The sequence below is a fragment of the Polypterus senegalus genome, chromosome 1 (assembly GCF_016835505.1).
Source record: "Polypterus senegalus isolate Bchr_013 chromosome 1, ASM1683550v1, whole genome shotgun sequence".
In the NCBI taxonomy this organism is placed as follows: domain Eukaryota; kingdom Metazoa; phylum Chordata; class Cladistia; order Polypteriformes; family Polypteridae; genus Polypterus; species Polypterus senegalus.
Window position 1 is genome coordinate 97,298,551 of NC_053154.1, and position 20,403 is coordinate 97,318,953.

Here is a 20,403-nt window from a genome sequence, read left to right on the forward strand (position 1 = left end):
TTAAACATACAACTGACTGCATATAATTAACGAAAAAATCCAAATGTTTCCTCTTTACGCAAGCTGGGGGTTAGAGACCTAAATGAAGCAATAAATCCTAAATTTTCGCACATCTACCTACTTATTAAACTATGCACTCTAGGATTAGCCGTCATCATTGCTGAAAGAGAAGAGAATAAAACAAGAGCTGACATGTGTCAACCAGCTTTAAATTAGTTGTTTAGCATTTGAGAAGGCACAGAGCAGACAAAAACAGGCCTGTGCCCCCCACCGCAGGCTACTCCTATCTGTCCACACCTTAATTTTTTAAAAAGAAAGAAAAAGAAACCCTTTTATTATGACCAAAGTAGATATCTCTATTTTCTCATTTACAGTGTTAAAGAATACATTATTATTTATGACAAAATTAACTTTTAGGAAACTAATGATATCTACACTTCAAGCTTGTCTTTAAGTACTAGCCTTAGGTGGCTGGATCAGATGCTTAATGATTCTTCCTGAGACTGCCCATCAATTGTCCACCGTTAACGAATATGAAGCATATTTTTCTGTTATCTGTTATAACATTGCTGTACTCAAATAGTAAAAGTGGCATTCATCCAAACATTACTAGAAGATAAAAATGTAAAAAAATGAAAACGTATCCAACAGATTTCATATGTTACAATATCACTAAACTGATTAATACATTATATATATATATATGTTTGCAATTTGAACATACATCCTGAAGCTAGTGTAACATGAGAGTGAATACTAAGTAATACACTGATTACAACTTGCCATCTGTTATCCTGTCCAGGTATTGCATGACCTAGATATCTGAAAATTACTAAGAGCAATTGTCATTTCAACATTAAAACAACTGTGTGAAATCAAGAGCCCAAGGAAGAATGGCAAAAATGTCTACAGCTATCAATTGAAATAGGTAGTTAAAGCAAAAATAAACAAAGATGTATAACACACAAAAATATGATACAAAAAAATTATTCTTGAAATACCACCACTCACCTTATAATGCATTTATAAGGCTCTTGCAGTCTTGAAATCAGACGTCTAAGCCACTACCCATACCTCAGAAAAACAGGTTAGGCATATTAACAGCAGGTATTTGCCTCCAAGACAAATAATCATTCATAGCAATCAACGGTCATTCCAAAGAAATCTCTGCAACATTACTCTGTTATTACTCTAGCATGGCACAGTAATCCACTAAGGCGCTGTCCACACCAGCGTTCAGATCTTGCTTAAATAAATGTGCTCTGAGCGACCTATGCGTTTAAATTGCGTGTTGTAGTGGCACTACATTGACTTCAATAGGACGTTATATTTAACCTTTTGGGGTCCGAGGTTCATCCTTCATTGGATTCATGAAATATGAACAAGTTGGCTTTATTAGACCTGAACATTGACCTCCTTGTGTTAAAAATCCTCCTGATATGGTGATGTAAGCAGAGAAACTGCAAAGTGTGTGTGTAATCTATGAAAAAATGTGAAATAGAAAAGCTGGTACAACACCATATTACACGCTGGTGAACGAATATACGAGTCAGTGTTAGCCGTGAAGAGCGGCCTCTTGCCACCTTGAAGTGAGCAAAGATTCAAAGAGTACTCGTGTATGCACTTACCTACCGGCATTAATAATCCATAGTAGCTAAAGTTACGTCATTATATACATACTCACACGCACACACACGTAATCATGGGACACATCCAGTCCTCCAGAATGTTAAATGAAAAACATGTAAACCAAATACAAATGTTTTCTTTTGCGCTCATTGGGATTTTGGCAGAAATTGACACCAAGAAAAAGCAGCCCGCAACATTTTTTTGATGCCATCTGAATGCACATCTGACAAAATGCAAGTGGTGAAACCTGTAATGAGCAGAAAAACACTCCCTGTTCAATCCGCGCTCACCTGACGCTACAGACAGCAGAAAAACACTCAGTCCTGGCATCAGTGTGGACAAGGCCTAAGTGTGTTGCACCGATTACCTCTGCCAGTAAGGATGAAGATTTCAAAATACACAAGATTGTCAAAAGGTATTGCTGTAAGAGCTGCACTATGAGACTAAATATAATAGGATATAATCCCTTCTGCAAAATAATAAATTCAGTAATTCCTAATCATGCAAACATAGTCCTGAAAATTCTGAGAATGATGTTAGAAGCAAATTTGTAAGACAGCTTATCCTTCAAATTATTATACTGCATAGATATTCAGAGGAAAAAAGGCACAAAAACAACATTTCAATTAAGAAACAAATGTTTATTAAAATTATTACAAATTAAGAAAAACAACTCTCTTTAACATTCATTAGATTACAGAAAAGGTGCTAAAACAGACAAAACAAAACCCCTCAAAGGACACTCCTTACTGAAATAAAAAAGTAGAGTGATTTGAAATTGGACATATATTTTATTATCCCATTTATTAAAATAAAATCTTAACAGTTAATCTAGAAATAATATACAGTAGCATATTGAATGCATGATTGTACATATGGTATTTTTAATGTTTAAATAATATTAAATAAATGTCTGTCAGTCCCATGGTTCTTCATTTACCTGTAGTAGCTCTGGAATGAACAGCACACAAATTCAACATTAGGTTACCTCCGCACTTGGCGAACTAAACCGATACCAAGGTTGTCTTTCGGCTTACAGCTTACAGCTGCCGTATGTCTTTGTAGCACATAACTCCTCTGCTTTTGAGTCTTCTTTACTGCCTGTTTTCTAGAGGATTCTTCTGGCGGTGGGACATGGATAGGTTTCCAAGGAATGGGATTGCAGAAACTGGGAGCTGGATAGTAATTCTGATCATAGAAGCCTGCAATATGAAAGAAAGGATTTATTATTTTTTTTCCTTCAACATACCGTTATCTCTACATTCTGTAATTACTATTATCTTTAACTTTTCTCCATCATTGAATCTTAAGCTGGCTCAATCTGCAGCAAAACAGACATGCTTTTGTGGTGGCTGTCAAGTTTAAGAATGTCACAAAATGAAATTTATGATTTGATGAAAGCCTAAAACCCATAATTTTGGAGATCAGAGCACAACCACACTGCATGGGATATGTTGCCTTTTTTGTTACAGAAATTTGGTGTTTTTAAGTCATAGTTATCTTTTTTTAAAATCATGGCATATATTAATTTGGCACAGGAAAGCATGTTCTAAAGTGAAGCTTCTATATAAATAAAATAAAACATGTTTTTTGGGGTTTTATATATTGGGCATCTGTGCAAACATATAAAACCTTAAACCTTACTGCATATATCCATTTTCAGGCCAAGAATGTTCCTGCATATTGACCAGTGTCTTGAGATTAAACACATGCACTAAAACAGCATATCCATGTGACTAAAGAGTGATACAAGAACTTAGGGTATGGCTGGTGCCTATTCTGACACGTCCATTTCCACTTCTCCACACAATTTCTTCAAAAATATTTTTGATGCATGTATTTTACATAAATAAAAAGTTTAAATTAATTGTCGAATAATGTGCAAAATGACTTTCTCTGATCAACACTGGACTTTAGTGTTGATGATGACTACTGCAATGATTTAGTTCCCAGACTTATCTGGTTCAACTCTTCTGGTAAGCTCAATGGTTTAGCATGTGCCTCTGTAGAAGTGTGATTTTAATCTAGTAGTATCATGCATTAACCTTGGTCAAATTTTACTTGAACTATGGTGAATAGTTTTGCTAACTAAATACAGGTAAAATTCCCTAACAACAAATTTTCATTACAACAAAGTATTTTTATGGTCATGACAGTTTCCCGATATGACACGAGTCTATACAAATCTTGTTACTATGAAATACATTCAGCTGATACTTTCATTACAACAAATTGCCCAAAAGACTTTGAAATGCCTGAATGAACCATTCCCAGAGCAGTTAGTTCTGTGGTCGCAGCTCAGTTGTTCACAACAGAGCAACAAACAGAAACATTGTAAAAAAAATTCAAACTTTTCTCGTACTGTTTGTGCTTTTTTTGCTGTTTTTGTTTTCGATGGTTTTCAGTGATACCTTTTGTTTATTGCTCGTGAACATTTGAAAAACAGCCATTGGAATTTTACTCATTGTCATCCTCCTATAGAAACGGCAGACACGAAAAAACGACAACAGTTCATATTAGAAGAAAAAAAAAAACTAACTTTTTGCAGCTCTCGATTGCGGTAAAAAGAAAAAAGATGTTTCCAATCAATTCGGAATTTTGCCATTGACACTGTCAACTTTCTTGAAAGACCGAGGAAAAAAAGAAGAAAAATTCCCGTGTTGCAAATGTATGTGAACTGCTGCATTTGAAGACGTCAAAAAAGCCATTTTATGTGGTTAAGTGATGCTCTGAACGAGCTCGTTAATGCGGCACTCATTCAAGAAAATGTGAGGTTTCTGAACTCTCTTGGGACCTCCCCCAACTAGACAACACATCGAAGAGCATCCCAAAGTGCAATCACTGCATCTGTGTAAGACTATTTATCTGTTGCCGGGGCAACAGCAGACTTACAGCTCTGCTGCATCTCTCCGCCAAAGAAAACTCGATGGCTGATGCAAGGACCATTGTAAATGCAGGGCACAGTATAACCGACTGCTGTGTCTGTTTATAGGAGAGTTTGAAGCTGAATAAAGCTGGTTTTGCTAAATTACTTTTGGGGTGCAAGACAGGGACTTATAGCGTGACCCTAATCTTTTAGGAATCGCTTCTATGGCGATTCACTGCAACGCTGTGAGTCTGCAGTTGCCCTGCCCCGGCAATGGACAAACAATCTTACACAGACGTGGCAATTGTGCTTCAGGACGCACTTCAGCGTGGCATTCCTGTTGGGTGGGGGGATGCCAAAAGAGTTCAGAAACCTCACAATATGAAGAGGAAGAAAAGGATGGTTCGCCTTCTGATTGATAACTGTGCTGCCCACAACATGCTTCCGCATTTAGATAATGTTCGTGTTGAATTCCTCCCACCCAATTGCACAGCAGTGCTTCAGCCATTGGGTTTGGGCATCATTCAAACCCTGAAAGTGTATTATCGCAAGGAAATGCTGAAGAAAATTCTCATCCGCAAAACCTGTAGGCAAGTTAAAGAAAGCACTATATTGACAAATACAGAATCTCATTACAATGAAATTTTCATTACAACAAAATATTTTTTAGGTCTACTTTACCTGTAGTAGATGCATGCATTGGTAGGCTAAACTATCGACAGATTATTGCCATTTTATATTATTTATTTATTTTAATTTGTGTTCTTTAATTGGGTTTTCTTCATGTGTAAGCTTGTGAGCTTACAGGTGACCTCAGAGACACTTAAAGACCATTGCACCTTTACAATTCATGTAAAACTAGTTAAAGTCCTCCTTGCATATTGAGTTCAATGCATTTGTGCAGAGTTTGCTGGCAAATTATAATGAAGAGTATGAGTCAATTGCCACAAGGCTTTTAGTTATTACACTACACTGCTTATCAAGATATCATTTGGCTGAGTCCCTAAAAGATGCTTCGAGATGATAGTTTTGCTGAGAAAGAATGAAGTACATATGAAGCTACCAAACACACGGGTGGTTTACTAAAACGTATCAAGGACTACAATGTTCTTTTGTTGCTGTTGTGAATACTTGGATATTGATAAAAATAGAAAAAAAATTTTAAAAGGTTTAAAAAAAAAGAAAATGAGCTAATATTTTTCTAAACCAATTAACTTGATAATTCATGAAACTTGCCAAAAGTATTTTTTTTCACTTACAGCCAAAACTGACAAATGTTTCAAACACTTCCTCCATCTTAATTTATGAGATCAATTTAATTCCATTATTATAGCACACATCTGTTTGATGGTTACCGTACCATTTAATTTATTTTTATAGTCTAGATTATAATTTTCATTAAATTTTGCTCTGCAAGCCATGGTTTTAAAGTGGTCTATAGCTATTAATCACTTAAAGGCAAGAGAGAAGTACAGGTCACGAGAGAAGTACAGATTCAAGACAGCAGGTTAATTTTTTCTCTAAAGGAATAAGAAAACACTAAATCATCTCAAATGGTGATGCATTTACTCTCCTAGTGAAGTTTTTGCTTAGATAAAGCATAAAAAATGCACAAACAATTCATGACAAATACCTCCATTTTGGACTCGCTATATGATACATATTTGTCAACATTGTCATAATTAACAAGTAAACAATTGCTAACAAAAAAGATGTTGATCTGGCTTGGTAATTAATCACAATTCTTACAGCATCACTAGTCAGTGCTGCCTGTATTTGGCACATACATAGTAGATCGTCTCTTAAGTGCAGTGCCAAAGCACTGCACCCAATTTAGGGTAGGATGCAAAAACAACTACCTTTGTGACTGAAACCAAACAGTTGTCATGTTTGGGGTTTTGACTGCTTGCAGCAAGCTCAGTATACATCAGCGGTGTTATGCCACCTAATAATCATGTTACCTAGTGATGTGCATTCTGATGTTCTTGAAACTGATTTGAATAATTTAGTTTGCTTAATTAAAATGATCCAAGTTACATTGATTTGCAAACTATGATTCCAAGATTAATACCTCAGTTAAACTAATAACTGGTATAAAAAGCCAGTGTATACATTAGCATGTGTGTTCTGATAGTAATATTTTCTGTAGAGCTAGCTATGTACAATGAGGATGATAAAGTAGATTTTTTGGTGCCAGGGAATAAAGCTGAAGCAAGATATCCTCGACATTTTTGAAGCAAGATTTCCTGGAGATTATTAGAGCAAAGGATAAGAACAAAAATAGCTACTCAAGCACATGATTGCCTATCACTAGTATAAAGAAAACAAAAAACAAGAAACACCATGAGGACAGAATTCTGACCTTTATACAAAACTGAAACAGGTCAGTAGCAATCAATTATTTATTAAACGGGTAAAACAAAAAAATGCAGCTTCTCCCAGGAAATTTTGTTAGACAATGGGCCTCAGTTATAGTGCTGATAGTTAATTGTTAGTATCAGAAGTACTAAGTATTTTTCTGTACACAATATTTATAGGTTTCTTTACCCTGGCTAATATTATTGGTAGTGTGGTGTAGTGATTAAGACTTTAGACCAGTGTTTCCCAACCTCGGTCCGGGGGGCACACTGTGGCTGCAGGTTTTAGTTCCAACCAGCTTCTGTTTTTAATTGGGCTCCTGGGATAATTAAATGAACTGTTATTTCCCAAGTTCTGTGTTTTGGGAACAATATAGAAATTAGAAAACTAAGTTTGGTAAAAAAAAAATAATATATATATGTTAAAATGCACCAAGCCCTTATATGGGAATAATGTATTTTTTTTCTTTTTAACAATATTTTCATCTTGATTTTTAGGTGGTGTTCTAATTGCTTAATTAATCCATTATTTACTAATTAGTGGTTCTGATGCTAAAGTACTTGCAGCCTTTGATTATTGTGTTTACCAGCGTGTCTACTGTGCTCGTTTTTGTCATTATTAAGATACAACTAAGGGGAAAAACTACACAGAGAAATATAATGAAAATCAACAAAAGGGAGAGTTAAACATTTAAATGTATAGCAAAAATAGAAATGTTTCTAAATTTCTTTCTTATAAATGTAAAAATCATGCTGCTGTGCTTTTCTGAGTGTAAAATAAAAAAAAAAATAATACCAGCTAATTAAATGAGATCAGTTGTTATCGATTATTATCACTGACTGTGAATGTGGTTGGAACCACAGCCACAGTGGGTCCCCAGGACTGAGGCTAGGAAACACTGCTTTAGACCAAGGACTTCAAACCCTGAGTTTGTGGGTTCAAATCCTGCTATTGACACTATGTGACCATGAGCAAGTCTGCCTGTGCTCCAATAGGAAAACCAAAAGCATCCCATATGTTGTAAGTCGCCTTAAATAAAAGCCTCAGTCAAATAAGTAATAATAATATTACCAGGTTACTGTAGCTACCTACTCTTGAACATACTATATACAATTGTCCATGAATAACACATTCCCTGCCACTGATCAATTCTAATGACTTGGGATTTGTTAATGGTCTTTACTTTACAGGTTATTTTACAGGTAAGTGCATTCTTTTGAATTTAAATGAGCACCCTTTAGAAATAGGAAATATGAATACATATTATCATTATTATTAGATGTTTACAATTTTCATTTGTTTACGTCATCTACTCAAATACAATATTTCTTTTAATGCTTTTCGTCAGTGGCATGTTGTCACCCTCTAAAGCCCGCAGAGGCAAATGTATATGCAAAGCACTGTCTGATGTGGACATTATGCCAGTATTTTATGTGTTACAATGATGTATTAATGTATAAAGCAAGGAGTGCAGAGCAATAGCTTTGAGCACCACAACACAGTTTCTGTGGCTTTCCCATTAAAAATTCATGATCCAAGACTGGTGCTGGGGTATTGCATGATTTAAGTGCCACAATCAAAGTGGTCCCCTTTGGGTTACTAGCAAAATGTCTGGGGTCTGCAGGTAGAAGAAGCACAATAGATAACCATAATGATAGCCAGTATGTGAAAGACACTGCTAGAATGTATGTAAGAGTGCCAATGATCAAAAGCAAAAATTGAGAAGAACCGTCTCACTTTGAGCACAAATACAAAGAATTTCGGAGAGGGGCATATCTGTTCAAAATAAGCAGACGCGCATGTAAATGTAAACAATGTCAGCAGTTTCAAACTGTATATTACAATGGAGTGGCTTATGGGGGACTTGTTAAGTTTAAACTGAGGCTGTTAGTTCAGAAGTGTTATCAGGATTTGTATGTAATATGGTCTTAATCAAAGAGCAGAAAGTGGTGGGGGGCTTCTTTTGGGGTTTCTTGCATATTCATGTAATAGTGTAACACAGATCAGGGGCTATGTTGTATATGATGGACAAAAGAATCAGGGTCTTATGACTACAATCATGTATATAATTTAGAAAATTATCAAGTGCTTAAGCCTCTGAGGTCCTACCTTCCTCCTAATGCCACTGCATCGCTCCTGGCTGGGCTTGGACAGGATTACACCACTTCCACGTCTCTTTTGCTTTTAACAAAGCAGCACCTATTCACAGCTACAGCACCTAGCACCAGCACTCATGGTTTATAGTGTGCTTGCTAACCATTAACCTTTTCATGTTCCTTGAACTTCACCAAACCTTCTCCTACATTTAAAACATGACTTTAGATGCTGAATGTGATCACATTTCTGGTTTCCTGTCCAAGACAACACTTCTTCAGTTTTTTGCCCACCCTATTGGTTACTGTTGATGTTCAGCCCGTGAATCACTTCTGCTTCATCCTACGTTTACATAAAGCATATTCTCTACACAACAGAGAACATATACACTAGCATAAATATCAGCAGATAAAAACACACAGGTTGGCTAATTTTCTGTTGTGTGTAACGGCACCACATTTCAATCAAATCCGTCAAAGCATTATTAAGATTTTGGGGTATTAAATTTTCCAATTTTGGGCTACCCTTAAATATTGATATATCAAAATGTCCTTTCTTAGCGGTATCATACTGCCCTAGATGTATTATCCTGACAGATGTCAGCTTTTTAACTAAATGGGAAATAAGAGTTTTTGTCAGTCAACTTTGCATTTTAAACTGTATATACAGATTACTAGTTAAAGTTTCCTTTTCAAGATAGCTGATTCTGCATTATTTTGAGACTGGGAAGCCTTTTCAGCTTATTTAATATCCAAGCTGTAATACTGAGGTGTCCTATGCTACTAGAATTTCTGTTGTGAAATGTCTTTTGTTTGTATTCAAAGCCAAAACAAACAGATACATTTGAATCGTTTTTGAAACACCACTCGATTGGCGATTCTAAATAAGTCCAGCATGATTCTTAGGATCTGCTTGATGGGGTCCTGTTGTGAAATAGCCCATATTCCAGGATTTATTGCTGCCTTGTAACCAATGCTGCTGGCAGTGGTCTCCAGCAACCCAGAATCAGATTAAGCAGTGTCACACATGTGTGATTGGGAGGCAGCTAGAGGGACTAAATAACAGTAGTACCACGCCAGACCAGGGGGTGACGAGCTGCACTAACTTTCTCTTTCTGTCATCTGCAGACTATTCACGGGAGATCCCACTAGGTGCCGGCGCTATTGATGATGTCACTTCTGGTCCCGGTGCGATGGATGATGTCACTTCTAATTTCAATGACATCACTTCTGGTTCTAGGCCAAATGACACCACCTTCTGACACAGACTTTAAAGCCACCATGTTCTCAAAGTAAAGTCAGTTCTGTTTTGGATTTCAACCTGAACACAACTCAAAAAAATACCCATTTGCAGACAGGACATATTATACGGGTGGCTGCCCCAAACCTTTGATATCTCTTGACTATCTTAGTTATAGCAGGTTATGGCAATTACAGCATTTCATATATTTTGTACAAAAATTGGAGCCACAAAAAAAAAAAAAAATTGACAGTATTCAAAAATGCAAAGCTAATATTTTTCCTAGTCATACCACATTGTCTTTAAATAGATTCAAATACTTATACTGTAGTGACTTACAAAAGTACCCTTAAATAATTTTGTTTTGATGTATAACAAATAACAGAAGCTTGTTTTTAAATATTTTAATCATAACTTAATGATTTAAACTGAATCAGTATGCTTGAACCATTTTAACTTAATAAAAAAGAAAACCCTGAGCCAAGTGAAGTTAAAAGCTTTCAGCCTTTGTTCTAAAAGACCACCCAAATTTTAAGGCAAGCTTATGATAGCATGATAGGTCATGCAAACATTTAATTTTTAACACATTTCTTCCTCTCAGGAACAATGTGTATTGATTTAGCATATTCAATTCAAACAAACATTGTACTGTAAAATGAAACTAAAGTTCTAGTCAGTACCATACATGAACACTGTGAAAACAAATCCAAATGTTTGTGCAGTTAAGTGTTATGTGTTGCAGAAAAGGACATTTTAAAAATATATGCATTATAAATCAAACAATACAATGTTTTCTAACATTCTTTACATATATAGGTGATTCTTCACAATGCAGCCAATTTAGTTTCTGGCTGCTGAGACCAAAGCAAAGACACAAATGAAAAAAGCTGAAGTTCTACCATCAGGTATCTCTTATTAAAAAATTAAACAACATCACTACTGTGTCATCTGGTGATACACAATGAAACTTTCATGCAGGATTACACTGAAGATAACAAACTTAAAGCAATTTATGTTTACACTTCATGTCTGACCTCATAGTTTATATGAGAAATAGTAATAGTGCTGGCTTCATTTAGCAATTTTATACAACTGTGGCATGGTATAATATCTGGTTTGTTTCCATTGTACAAAAGTGTAGACAACATACCACAGATCTGTTTCCAATCAAAAAGAGGAGTGCTGGCAGCTGCTGACAGCATCAAACAAATACCATGAAAATATATTTACTGTATGCCAGAGTTCAGCAGGCAAAGCAAAGTATATTCACACATGTGGGTCATTTCCCTTTCACTTCCTTATTTTTCAGTTTTTCAAACTTATCTTTAAAACTTTAAAAAATGGTAGGTCAAGTGACCTAGAAACAACTGCAAGCATATCTGAATGGCAAATGAAGACTAAATTATTTTAATTACAGAAAATAAAAAGAAGCAGTGAAATCTACTGTACTTTTAACATCATAGCAACAGTTTACAAGATTAGAGAAAAAGCCTTGCTGAAATGTTTTACAGTTATTCAATATTGTTATTTACTTAAATGGGCAAATTGCCATGTACATGTACATTTTTGACACATTCTTTACCTTCAAACAGGAAGATATAACAAAGGGGTAGCTCTTCATACATAACATAATAGAAACTAAATAGACAGATTGTCAGACAGCAGGCTTACTATTGACTCTCATTAGATTAATGATTTAGAAAACATCTGAACAGTATATTTCTAAACTATTTTTCAAAAATAAATTTTATTTGCATTGTTGAGTCATTAGTCAATTGCATAATTTCTTGCAAGCCTTTTATTCTTTTTTTTTTTTTTTTTAAATACTAAGGATATCATTCTACATGGATAAAAAAATTTAGCAAAAAAAGTTAGGTAGGTCTTTAAGATGCACAGTAAACAAACCACTATATTTTATGGTGGTTCTGTAAAATCATTCAGATAGATCAGGAATACACATTATTTTGAAAATGGACAGTGTTCCACAATTCTGGGTCTGAAACCTGGCCTGGTCATGCTCTGTATGTGTCTAATATTTCTACTACATCCTACAATCATCTAGTAAGTTTAGACTCTATAACTTGGCCCTCCATGAGGTAGTATTAGTGTAAGCATGAGGCTATTGTAATTTACATCTTCATCCATTCCCCATTCTCTCTTACAGCCAATAATATCATATTAAACAGAAACAAATTAGAAACAAGGTTTAACACATATCTAATAATACATTAGGACACATCATCAGTGATGTTACCGGTGGTTAATAGGTGATTCGGTTCTTTAAACATCAGATATCCTCGTCCAGGTGACCCAGCTAGGGCTGAACAGTCCCAACTTGTGTCCCAGCAGTGTTAGTCTACGGGTCTTTCATCCTTATCCAGAGCCATCCGGAGGCTTTCTTTGCAGCCTCTAAGGCTACCCTGATAGCTCTGCTCCTTACTACTTCTGTGATACCAAGCAGTATGTTAAGCTTTGCAGAGCAAATGGCCAATGAATCCTAAACACCTGACTTCGAAAGGGCACACCATGCTCCCCATTCTTTCCTAACTCCTTATACTTTTTCCTCATTAGAAAGTTTTTCTAGGGTACTGTTAGTTCCATCATGACAACTTTGCATACAGCTTCTGTCAGTAGGACCATGTTTGGCCTCAACGCTGTCGTCATTTTGGTGTCTTGGAACTTGAGTTTTCTCCCCAAGTCAACTTTTAGCTGCTAATCTGAAGCAGATATACAGTAAATAGGCCTCCTGGCATTCTCCCCTCTGAGATTTTCTCCTGCTTTAACAATTAGTGACTTGCCTGAACACTGACTTTAAATGTTGTCAATACCCAAGTAGATGCATTCTGCTACCACTTTTAACAGTTAAAGGGTCGGCGATAGTGTCTCACTGCCAGGGATGTTGGGCAGCTGCTGAGGATAATTTAAGATAATTTTTAATTTTTGTGTTCTTACATTATCGTTAAAGAATCATGAGGTTCCATGTACTGTACTTCAACAACTTTTTTTTTTCCCCAAACAGCAGAACACTACTTCAATGGATACTTCATCACAAAGAGGTCACTGCTGTAGCCTTTATTTAAGAATACAACTTAAGTCTTATCATATTTTATAGAAGTCAAACATGAGGAATAATAATCTCATTACATTGAGCCATCCATTAGTTCCACTTTAATTAAAATGGTGGCTGGAATTAAGAAGTGTCAGGTAGTAAACCAGCTTAGAAAGGACACCTGTAGCAATTTAACTGGTATCCAACACATGGGTTGAAATTTAAATACAAAGCAAAGCTTGCATTCATAAACGGATACACAGTACAGAAGGAGACTGGGTCTGTCACTGCTGCACAACAAGAGAGAAAACAAAACGCTAAATGTAACATATACTAATTGATACGTAGTTACAGCTATTTTCCCATGGTATAAACCTGTATGGAAATGAACCGCCAAGCTTCAGAAATGGATACTTGATACTTAATAACAGACAAAATCCAGTTAAAACAGCTGGCCACAGCTTTAAGAAACTCCTTTAAGTGCAAATTTAAATACATTTCTTGCACTTCTAATTATGAACACAAAAAAATAAAAAAGTAGCCAACTGAGACATTTGAGGTTATATATAAATGTGTTCATTAAAAGTTGTGGATATTGACATTTCAACCAATTAGTAGGTGCCCTAGTGTGACTGCTGCTAGCAATCTTATGATGATTATTGGGTGGTGGGCACTTTAGCTTGCAAAAGACTGACCTCCACGTAGCATAAATACGTACCAAGAGACCAATTTTACCATTTATTTATTAAAATCCAGTCTTTTTATTTTCTTAATGTTTTGCAATGCCAAACAATAGAGAGCAATAACATAATTTTCCTACATTAAATGAAAAAATGTAAAAGGCTTTGGCCCTCTAACACAAATATTAAACATCCTATACTGTAATCATAAGATGCTAAAGACAAATAAGACAAATGAAGAAAATAGTCTATAGCAATAGAAAGCCCATATTTGAAATGATCTGCCTAACATTGCAAAGTATACTCCAACAGCCAAAGCATTTCTTTATAAGCTCTGCCAATTAGGCTCTTCATATTACAGAAATGTCTTCAAGTTATTTTTCATTACTGTGTCAATCACGTTTTTAGATGGTGTTAACCCTTTTCCTTTTTTTTTTGGTCTTTTTGGCTGTGGCATTTCATTCAACTACTGCCTTCACTAAAATCCTATTTCTAATCAAGGAATGAGATATTAGAATACCTGGAAATATTTAGCATCAACAATAACACACTTAAAGCATCAGAAAATTATATTACAGCTATGGATTTCAACATGCTCCATATTTTGTGGGATGCATTGGAAAGAGAAATTGGCAAGTTGACCTAGGTTATTAACTTTGTTTATTCTTTATTATTATTATTATTACTTATTTTACATTAGCCTTATATCTTTAACCAAGGAAACATGGCAGATGAGAGAAAAGGACAACTGAAAATATATTCATTACACTAAGAGTACAGGCGGGATAAATGATAAGTTCTGGGTCACACGGAAACTAAACTGGCAATTTTCTTGTTTAAAGTTGAAGGATTTAAACAGTAAACCACATTACTTGATATTCTAAAAAGCAGTGAACATCACAGAGGTTTGTTTTCCCCAAGAAGGCGGTTTGCTTGATTTTTTTTCTCCTCTCCTGTGTTGCTAGCTAGATCAATTTTCTGTTAGTGGAATTGTTTGTTAGCATGATTTCTATTACATTTTACGCTTGTAATTGCCACAATTGCTATTGCTTAAAATAGTATGGAATTATATTTTAAAACCTACACAAATTCAGTGCCATTCATAATGTTTGGGACAAAGACACATTTTTCCTTGACTTACCCCTCTACTCCACAGTTTAAAGTTATAAATCAAATAATTCAGATGTGATTAAAGTGCACATGGCAGACTTTAATTTAAGTGGTTATGCAGGTACACACCATATAGAAATAACAACACTTTTTATGCATTGGTCCCCCCATTTCAAGGCACCATAATATTTGGGACAAAGCAATGTGAGGTACATTAAACAGCCATATTTAGTGCTTTGTTGCATATCCTTTGCATGCAGTGACTGCTTGAGGTCTTCATTGGTATCACTAGGTGTTGAGGGACTTCTCTGGTGATGCTCTGCCAAGCCTCTAATGCAGCCATCACCAGTTCCTGCTTGTTTCAGGGGGTTGTCCCATTAAGTTTTCTCGTCAGCATGTGGAATACATGCTTAATTAGATTTAAATCGGAAGAATGAATTGGTCATTCAAGAATTTTCAATTTTTTAACATTGAAAAACTCCTATGTTGCCTCAGCAGTATGTTTGGGATCATTATCTTGTTGGAGGCTGAAGTGCCGTCAAATGAGTTTGTAGGCATTTACTGGAACTTGAGCAGGTAAGATGTTTCTATATACCTCATAATTCATTGTGCAAATGTTGTCTGCAGTTACATCATCAATGAAGATAAGTGTGCCAGTACCTCAGACAGCCATACATCCCAAAGCCATAACATCTCCACCACCATGTTTAACAGATGAAGTTACATGCTTTGGATCTTGGGCAGTTCCTTTTCGTCTCCACACACTGCTCTTTCCATAGCTCTGGTACAGGTTCATCTTTGTCTTGTTTGCCCACAAGACCCTTTCCTGTAATTCTGCAGGCTTTTTTAAGTACATTTTTGCAAACTGTAATCTGGCTATTCTGTTTTTGCAGTTAACTAGTGGTTTGCATCTTTCAGTGTGGCTTCTGTATTTCTGTTCATGAAGTCTTTTGTAGAAAGTAGTCTCTGACACAAATACATCTGCCTCCTGAAGACTGTTTCTGATCTGTCAGACAGGTGTATGGGGCTTTTTCTTTATCATAGTGAGGATTCTTCGGTCATTAGAAGTGGAGGTCTTTTTTGGTCATACCAGTGCCTTTGAGATTACTAAGCTCACCAGTGCGTTCTCTTTTTAATGATATCTCAGAGAGATGATTTAAGTAATCAAGCTTTTACCAATGTCTCTAATGGTTTCATTTTTGTTTTTCAGCATCATAATGACTTCTTTGACTTTCATTGGCAGAGCTCTTATCCTCATGCTGAACAACGGCAACTACAGACCCCAAAGGGTAGAAGCAAGCCGATGTATCTTATACCTGCACTAATGAAGCAATGAAATATACCTGAATCACCAAACAGATGTGACACTAATTGTCCCGGGGGGGTGGAATAATGTAGAAAAGGTATTGTGATTTCTGCATGTTGTGATGGAAATGTATGCAACCACCTTTAAATTAAAGTCTGCAATGTGCACTTTATTCATGTCTGAATTGTTTCATTTGTAATTTTAAACTGAGCAGAGGGGTAAATCACATAAAAATGTCTCTTTCTCCCCAACATTACGGAGGTCACTGTATATGCAGTATTTTGTATTACTATCTAGCATTTACAAGGCGCTCTAAACCAGCCCTCATAAATTAGTGAGGTTAATAAACTGAATATATTAAAAAAAAAATGCAACAGCCCCCACCCCATAGCCTGAAGTACCTGTGGGTTTTCCATTGGAGTATCCACAAGGGCTTGATGCAGGGCGTGGTTTGTCCTTGGCACTTCTCAACCATTCCTTGAATTTTTTATCTGCCATCTCTCTCCTTTCTTTTAATTCTGCTTCCCTTTTTGCTGCTTCTTCCTACAATTATAAACATCAAATAAAAACACAGTCTTACTAGTTTTTGCTTTTACACTGATGGAAGCACATGGATTGTGCTATGTTTGGCTGGAGTCATTTTTAATGCTTGAACCATGGTGTGAGGTTTGCAGTAAGTGTTTGCTACGCTGGCTGTTGTTGAGAGTCAAAGTGAATTTCAGTTGGGCTTTGTAAAATGTTTCTGGAATTACAAACCCTATTGTGTATGTGTGAATATCTTTTTTCTTTTTTTATACGTGCATGCAAGTACATTCATGAATGTGATCAAAAACAAAGTATTAGAGCATTATATGAAATTTGGAATTTAACACCTGGAATTGCACACACTTGGCAAGCTGGGACATCCTGCCATAAATCATACTGTTTTGACACAGAGGTAGAGACAATATAAATAATACAGATCACTTTTACTAATAAAGACCACTTTTTATTTAATATTAACCAGTAAGCATTATTTTCTGTTTACGTCTTCAATATAATACTAAATACCTTTTCAATTTGCTTTTTTACAATTTCTTCTTCCTTCTTTTTTTCAAGCCACAAATTATATTTTTCTTTTGCCCTTTCATCACATTGCCTCTTCTCAATCTCTTTTGCAGATATTTCCTCCAACATTTTAGTACGTTGTCTCTCTCTTTCTAATTTTTCCTTCAACAAAAACAGCAGAGCAGTGACTTAATTGCATGCTTCTACATATCAATCTGAAGCAGAAAGACAGGTAGAGTGTTCTAATTGCAAAGCATTCAGGATATTAGGCTTACAACTGCTAATAAACATTTACATCAGAGAAAAAGTTATAAATCAAAGGCTAAGGTATTAAAAACAACTTCTCTCTCTTAAATCGATCAGAAATCCAATCCATTTCTTAGTACAAGCCGTTTGTCAAAAAATATGTATAGCTTTACACCTTTACACCGTACATGTGATGTACAAACCCTTAAAGGAATATTCCACCTAAAAAAAGAACATTTTTATATGGTACTTTCCCCCTTGCAGTATGCATTGGTTACCAAGAAAAACTTCTAATGTGTTGGTTTTGTAGAAAGTGTGGAGAGATTTTGATAGAACGGGACCCAATAGTAACTAACCGATGGTAACCGAACAAAGGCAAATGAAATGAGAAACCATCCATGGAAAAAAAAAATAAAAACAATTCTCACATAACTCCTGTCACATAATCCACATATCAATTATCCATTCACATGCACAAAATGTGTAAACAGCATGCATTTTTTGCTGAAGTATTATTAATACCCGAGATCATAAATATATTTTTAAAATCCACCTATCCCCGTCATTTATTGGTCAAGAATCCTTTGCAAAGATTTATTGGAATATGCCTTTCCTGTTTATCTTGTAATCTGAGTTTTCTGGAAGTAATAATAATGGACATGTGGATAATGCAACACAACGTATGTCAGAATTTTAAGAAAAATTTCCATGGACGTTTTTACATTGTTTGCCATGATCTAATGTTGGTCACAGAGTACTTGCAAACCACCTGTTCTAAGCAGTTCACCTGGAATCAGTGCTCAGTTTTAAACTAACTGTACCATTTTAATGTATAAACATTTTTAAGTTAAAGTTCTAAACTAATGAACATGTACAGAGCAATAACAGCCTGAACAACATTAAAGAAGAAGATCTGTTCATACTAGTAAATTCTAACCATTCAAGTTGCTCGTCACTTCATGACTACAAATCATAACTGGCCTAGAATTTAATTTCAGAATTTAAACAAAAAAAAAAAAGAGTTTTCAGCATTAAATTGTTATAAAAAAAAGTAAAATATTATTTGCTATCCTAAATTTAATATTACTGATGGCAGATGAGCAGAAACCAAAGGGGGCACTTGACGTCACTTCAGATAAAATCTGCTACAAAATTAAACCTATTACCTTGATAAAAACTTTGTTAAAAGTAACAATTTTTCCATTCAATATGTCCACAGATTAAAACTGCAGATATGCCAGTTTAAGTTGACTTTACTAAACACATCTTCTCCATATCATATCAATTCTCATCTTGTACACCCCTAGGTTTAGTTTTTTTCAAGCATTTATTTAGGTTATGTTATCTTGACAATGCCACTACTTAGAACTTCACATGTTATCACCCTCAAACAAGTTTTTTCTTTTACCTCATGTCTTCTGAAATAATTGAACTACGAGTGAATCAAAGTAGAATAATGAATTTATTACAATGATATGTAAAAAACTTCTACTCTGACATATTAATTAAGGATTCATAGAAAAAAAAAATTCAGAAGACATTAAAAATGAATCCTGCTAATGCTGTGGCTCGTATGTCTATATCTCATCGAGGACTTTCCAACGGTAAGTCATTTGAATCAGGTTTAGTCATGTTAATCATGTATTTGAAAAGTTAATTGATGTTAGGAAAACTCAGTCAAATCTAGAAATAACGAGATTTGCAGGGACCACCCGATTATAGTTTTACCAATACAAAATCTTTTTTTTGGCAAGTATCATAACTCTTGTCAGAGATGCACATGCCCAACTGCGACAGAGATTGACTGATTGTGACATAAAAGGAGTAGCTCCCAAAACTAAAAACAGTGTATAATTTATTAAAGGATGCTTTATTAAAGTCTTATAGTCGCATTAAAGCTTGGGTATAAGTACCTTAAAATGAAAATATCCTCTGTATTTAAAACATATGTATGTTGGTTTTTGCCAACAGCATTTTAACCAAATAACCTGCTGCAAGAAACTTAAAAATGTTTGCTCTTTTTCAATATTTTATAAGGTTTCTAAGAAAGCAATGAGTGAGGCTTATCACACATTAATGCAGTTTCCAAGTCTCTGCCAAAATTGTGAATTATCCTTTCAGGCTAAGCACAGCAGCTAATCCGACTGCACAAAACGAACAGGGAATATTGGACCAGTTCCCCAGTACCAAAGTCTGTTGATAGATACCTAAATCATAGCAACCAACTTGCTAAAATGACCTTCTGACACCATTAGCAACACAAAAGTACTACTCTTAAAATGTGCATACGGCAAATATCCTCACTATCATTTCTTAGCAAAATAAACCTGGACCTGCTTTGCATGAATATAAAAATAACTTTACTTCTACTGTTAAGAAACATATCACCCGATTATTTTTTCTAAATCATTGTTTAAATCAGGGGTGGCACGGTGGCGCAGTGGGTAGCACTGCTGCCTCATAGTTAGGAGACCTGGGTTTGTTTCCCGGGTCTACCGTGCGTGGAGTTTGCATTATGGAGGACTGCCGGCTTCTTACTCCGGCCCTCACCCCGAGGCCGCCAAGAGGAGCTCTCCCAACAGCATGATCGTGCCCCGAGTTCCAGCAGGGCTTCAAGGACTATGTAGTGTTTATACACAGCCCTGGGGGCCACCGGGAGTCGCTATAGGGGGGCTCGTGGGCTCTTATGTGCCCTATAACCCGAAGAAGAAAAGGACTGTTTACCCTGACCCGGAAGGAATAAGGAACTGTGGACTGACTGGGCAGGACCACCTCCGGG

The 20,403-nt window shown here is 35.7% G+C and overlaps 1 protein-coding gene across 2 annotated transcripts in view; it reads right to left on the bottom strand.

Moving 5' to 3' along the window:
• Positions 1 to 2,300: 2,300 nt before the first annotated feature.
• Positions 2,301 to 20,403, bottom strand: part of LOC120529691 (coiled-coil domain-containing protein 34-like) — a 39,726-nt gene continuing 21,623 nt past the window's right edge. For both annotated transcript variants that reach the window (XM_039753750.1, XM_039753741.1), the window contains 3 exons: positions 17,382 to 17,540; positions 16,733 to 16,874; positions 2,301 to 2,831 (listed from right to left, as the gene is read on the bottom strand). In XM_039753750.1, coding sequence (XP_039609684.1) covers positions 2,614 to 2,831; positions 16,733 to 16,874; positions 17,382 to 17,540 — 519 coding nt within the window. In that variant the 3' untranslated portion in view covers positions 2,301 to 2,613. The remainder of the gene's footprint in view (positions 2,832 to 16,732; positions 16,875 to 17,381; positions 17,541 to 20,403) is intronic.